At 34.9% G+C, this 5,320-nt stretch overlaps 1 protein-coding gene across 1 annotated transcript; it reads left to right on the top strand.

Annotated features, from left to right (window-relative positions):
* Positions 1-391: 391 nt before the first annotated feature.
* LOC111401493 (mitogen-activated protein kinase kinase 5-like) lies at positions 392-2,000 on the top strand. Its single transcript, XM_023029240.1, has one exon. The coding sequence runs from the start codon at positions 698-700 to the stop codon at positions 1,754-1,756; it is 1,059 nt and encodes a 352-aa protein (XP_022885008.1). The 5' UTR covers positions 392-697; the 3' UTR covers positions 1,757-2,000.
* Positions 2,001-5,320: the final 3,320 nt, after the last annotated feature.

The following is a 5,320-nucleotide window of genomic DNA, read 5'->3' as shown; positions in this document are numbered from 1 at the left end:
ATAGATTTTTTTTTTTTTTAAATGAGTGGTTGAAATAAGAAGAATTTTTTTTTCGATTTATAAAAATTTTGTAATTGAAAATAGAATAGAGAAAAATAAAATTTAATTTACGTGAAAAATTAATTTAATGGGCATAAACGAAGGCTAAGGGACTGTTTGAGCCCCATTATTTATAGATTATAATGAGATGAATAATATTTTTTTGAAAAATAAGTGGTTGAAAAATTTTTGATTTATATATAATATTATTTTATTAAAAATTGTATGAATAAAAGTAGGAAAGAAAAAATTTTAATTTAATATAATAAAAAATAATGGGGCAAACGGAGACTAAAGTATACATACAATTCCCTCTCTATCACTCTCTATGCAATATATATTTAAGATTTCTTGTTTGCATATTGGACTTGGCCCCTCCTTCCTCCACTCTACGATTTTTCTTCCCTTTTTACACTTCCAAGAACCTTCATCTCCTTGTTTTTTTTTTCTCTTGGGTTGGACGAAATTTCTTCTTCCTTGGAGTTATTTGGTTACAAAATGAAGTGGCCAATTAGTCATCATGCTCCAAAACCCTGATGATCAATTTTAGATTTGTGATTTTCAGAAAATTACCAGAAATTCTTATAAATTATTCTGTGTAGTTTTAGCGTTTTCGGAGTAGTTTTTGTGCTTTGTTTTGTCCTTTTTTGTATCAATCATGAAACCGCTTCAACCACCACCAGCCTCCGGCGCCGCCTCTTCCTCCTCAGCCCGCCCTCGCCGCCGCTCCGACCTCAGCCTCCCGTTGCCACAACGCGTCCCAGATCGAGCTGTGCCTCTTCCTCTTCCTCTTCCTCTTCCCCCGACTTCCGCTCCGGCCTCCACCCCGACTTCGTTCGCCGAGCTTGAGCGGATCAACCGCATCGGTAGCGGCAGTGGTGGCACTGTCTACAAGGTCCGCCATCTCCCTACTGGAAAAATTTACGCCCTCAAGGTAATCCACGGCACCCATGACGAGTCTGTGCGCCACCAGATCTGCCGGGAAATCGAGATCCTCCGGGGAGTAGACAATCCAAACGTGGTTAAATGCTACAACATGTATGATCACAATGGAGAAATTCAAGTCCTACTTGAATACGTTGACAAGGGTTCTCTCGAAAACATTCACATCCCACATGAACCCTCTTTATCTGATCTCACCCGCCAAATTCTCTCAGGCCTTTCCTACCTCCACAAGCGCAAAGTCGTTCATCGCGACATCAAACCCTCCAATTTTCTGATAAATTCAAGGAGAACTGTTAAAATTGCGGATTTTGGGGTATCCCGGATTTTGGATCAGACAATGGATGCTTGCAATTCATCAGTGGGCACCATAGCTTACATGAGCCCAGAAAGGATCAACACAGATCTGAATCATGGAAAATATGATGGGTATGCTGGGGATATATGGAGCTTGGGAGTAAGCATTCTTGAATTTTACTTGGGCAGATTTCCATTTGCTGTTAGTAGAGGAGGAGATTGGGCAAGCCTTATGTGTGCAATTTGTATGTCGGATCCTCCCGAAGCCCCTGCTACAGCTTCATGGGAATTTAGGAATTTCATTTCGTGCTGTCTTCAAAGGGATCCTGCAAAAAGATGGACCGCAGGGAGGCTTTTGAAGCATCCGTTCATTCTGCAGTATGCCCCTCCAAGCAGTAACTCCATTGCTAGCAATCAGGTCCCTCAATCTCATCAGTTATTACCTCCTCCTCCTCCACCCCACTTTTCCTCTTCTTGATTGTTGCTTAGTTTTGGGATTTTACCTTTTTTGCCTGGTTGGATTATGTAATTTTAATGGGATTTTGATATTTAGGAGAAAAAATTGGGGAGGTTCACAATCAATCAAATACTTGTCTTCGATAATAATGTTTAACCAGAAAAAGGAATTCTTTTCTTAGAAATTACCTTCATGATTGGGTTTTTATGCTTGTCAATTACTCAAAAGTTGATATTATCTTGAATTGGATAGTTATTGTGATTAAGGGAGGATCTTGGATTCACATGCTTTTACCTCCACAATCAATCGATACTTGTCTTTGATCATAATGTTTAACCAGAAAAAGGAATTCTTTTCTTAGAAATTACCTTCATGATTGGGTTTTTATGCTTGTCAATTACTAAAAGTTGATATTATCTTGAATTGGATAGATATTGTGATTGAGGATCTTGAATTTACCTCAATTAGAATCCTTATCTTGCAGTAATAATTCAACTTTTGGTGTTGAGTTCGTATCTTTAGTGTTGTTCTACTATATTTGTAACATGGTAAAACAGTCCATCTTGCTTGCTAACTTTAGAGCTAAACTATTTATGGTTTTATGATGAATCTAGGGAGAGTTTTGATAGCCTATAGCCTATTTAAAGCATGTGTTTAGAACGCGTGTTATATGTCTTTTTCTTTTTTAATAACATCTGGTCTGGTCTTTATTTATTTGTTGTGTAAGAGGCTGGATTTCTCTCTTAGGGAGACTTTCTTGGTTAGGGTAGAATGTGGTTCTATGAAAGGGGAATATATTCTACATCAAATTAAAGTTGTATCTGAAGTCTGTGACAGCTAAATTCTTGTTTTTGGAATTATTCTTGCATACAAAATTATATTCCATATTGCTTTCAAGATTCAGACTTTAAATCGGAACATTGGACAAGTTTGGTTTGATTATTTCTATACTTGGTATTATGTTGTTAGATTATCAACATAATATAGGTATTTTCGATTTTCTCTTATCTAGAGTTGACCTTAGGGTTATAAACATTTTTTTTTAACGTCGGAAGGTTCTAACCCATTCTTCCATTTTTACCTGGGTAATAGTTATTTGTAAAGGTTATTTGATTATATGGTATGGTAAAAAATTTACTTGGCTCATTCAAAGAGTCAATACCAAACACAAGTCATTTTGTCGTGAAAAGACTAGCTAGTTATAATGATTGTAATGTCCAAATGATGAAGTTGATTTGAAAAATTATTGCATCCTAAGGTGGTTGAAGTGTTACAGGTTAAGTTAAACATATTCGTCAAACTTAGTGAAGCTATTAATATCAACAATTGTGAATTTTATAATAGATGCAAAGATGTGCAAGAGCGTTGACTTAGCATAACAACTTGTCTTCGGCTCCATTTTTTTCAACTTGGAAGAGCGCCCCTCGACTAATCCATGTCTTCTTGTTAAGTTTTTGGTTGAGCAACACGATTTTTTCTCTGTTATATGTGGGAGAAAACTCAAGTAATGTACAGAAGTATGGTCTTGTCTTTCAAAATATAGCGAAATAGATCAAGCCTTCGAAACCCAACTCCTCTTTTCAAACGTTTTTCACTGCCCACGGGGGAGAGAGATACATGAGATAGTAGCAAGTAAATATTAATAATTACACATGATATTTTGTGAACATACGAGTGAATATCATGTTTAGAAGTTGATTACTAGAACTGTAACTGATAATGGATGTTTAAGAGTGTGTTTGGCTAAGCTAACTATCAATCATGATCTCATGACTCCAGGGGGCAGACTGAAAACTTCTCACCGTAAATTCATAATTAATATTTTCTTGTTACGTTATCGGTGGGAATTTTTTATCCCGTCCATTGGAGGCTGGAAATCAATTTTAAGCTAACTTTTTGTATCCACTACCATGGCTGGCATTTGTCCAATTTGAGACTTCGAACTCTCCATTGCTCAGCCTTGTTTGGATAGGAATAAGATACGCTCCTATACCCAAAATCTAGCTTTTTCACTTTTTGCCGGCAAGCCTAGTTGAGGTAAGATGGCCTTGGACCCTGCATATCCCTTTATTTTGGATTTTATTCACTGCAAAAAGAGGAGGCATGATAGATTTCTTTTTCCATTTTTTTTATTTCCGGATTTTGGGACCCAATGTTTAACTACTTGGGCAAGAAGAAATGTTGGCCATATGCCCATATGGATTCTTTTTTTGTCGAGGTTCTCTTTTGGGATGATATTATTCAATTTATATAAAAAGAAAACATTACTTTGATAGGACCATTTCACATTTGATATTTATCATTTTATGGAATTCAAAATTACTAGTAAAATTTGCAATAAAGGAGCAATTTGCTAATATAGAATTGTTTATGTCCGCTTATTTCCCTTCAATATGAAGTAGGCTTGAGCGATGCACATTTCTTTACGTATTTCGTTGACTTTTCTATTACCATAGAAAGCTTCCCTCTCAATGGATAACATAGACAACAAACTGAATAAGTCAATATGAGTCTTATATATATATATATAACGAAGCAAAAGTGTCCAAGAAATAAGGAATCACAGTAGTAATAGTAGCAATAATATTTTAAATTAATCTATTTTACAATGCTTTTGTATAAAATTGTTGACAATGTTGGTTGTGACAAAAATGTGTGGGTTGAAAAAATGAGTTGTTTTTTGAACTGTCCAAGAATTCATGTTGTCGACATTGTTGTCATAATCCTTATACGCCAAGTATTGTTGTAATATTTTAAAGAAATGGCTTCTTATGGGCATTGTTTCACTATTCAATTATGCTAATTGTACAATGTTTTATGATAATATTGATGTGTCAAAAAATTGTTGGTTGAAAAAATCGACAGTTCTTTAAACTATTTAACGATAACATGTCACGTGACGTATTGTCTACAAACATTGTAGACCAAGCATTGCAGTTTTGAGATCTTATTGTTGAAACTTATTTGTAATTATGTTAAGAATCAAGAATCACAATATAATGAATTAATAAATTGAATTCATACATGCGAAAGTCATCGTTGATATGAATAATAGTAGTTAGATCTTCCTTTCCTTACTTCTCAAAATTGTTGGCCATCAATGGGGCAAACTAATAAAACCATATGGAGAGGAGAGAGAATCTAGCCTTTATATAAGAATTTATTTAGTCGTTCCGTTATCAACTTAAATCCTAATTAGGGTTTACGCATAATTCCTGCCCACATACTCGAAATTATCACATTATATCAAATAAAGCCTGTAAGGTGTAAAATGGCTCAAATTGATCACTTAATATAATTAGCCTAATCATAATGTCATTTTGAGCCATACATCTAACTCGTAAAATATACAATCGAATGTGAAGCCCATATTTGAAATTATTCTAACATTTTTCCATTTGGGCAAACATTTGATTGTTAAAACAAAACTTTTAATACACGGGTTAGACTACATAGGTGACCACAAAAGTATAACTCTAATGACGACACCTTACGTAACATGATTTAGTCCAATAAGAAGATTAACATCGAACATGAAAATCATTATACAAATTAAGCGATGTAAGACCATTCCACAGTTATAAA

This window comes from Olea europaea, chromosome 10, assembly GCF_002742605.1.
Source record: "Olea europaea var. sylvestris chromosome 10, O_europaea_v1, whole genome shotgun sequence".
Lineage (NCBI taxonomy): Eukaryota > Viridiplantae > Streptophyta > Magnoliopsida > Lamiales > Oleaceae > Olea > Olea europaea.
This window is presented reverse-complemented; position numbering and strand designations above follow the sequence as displayed.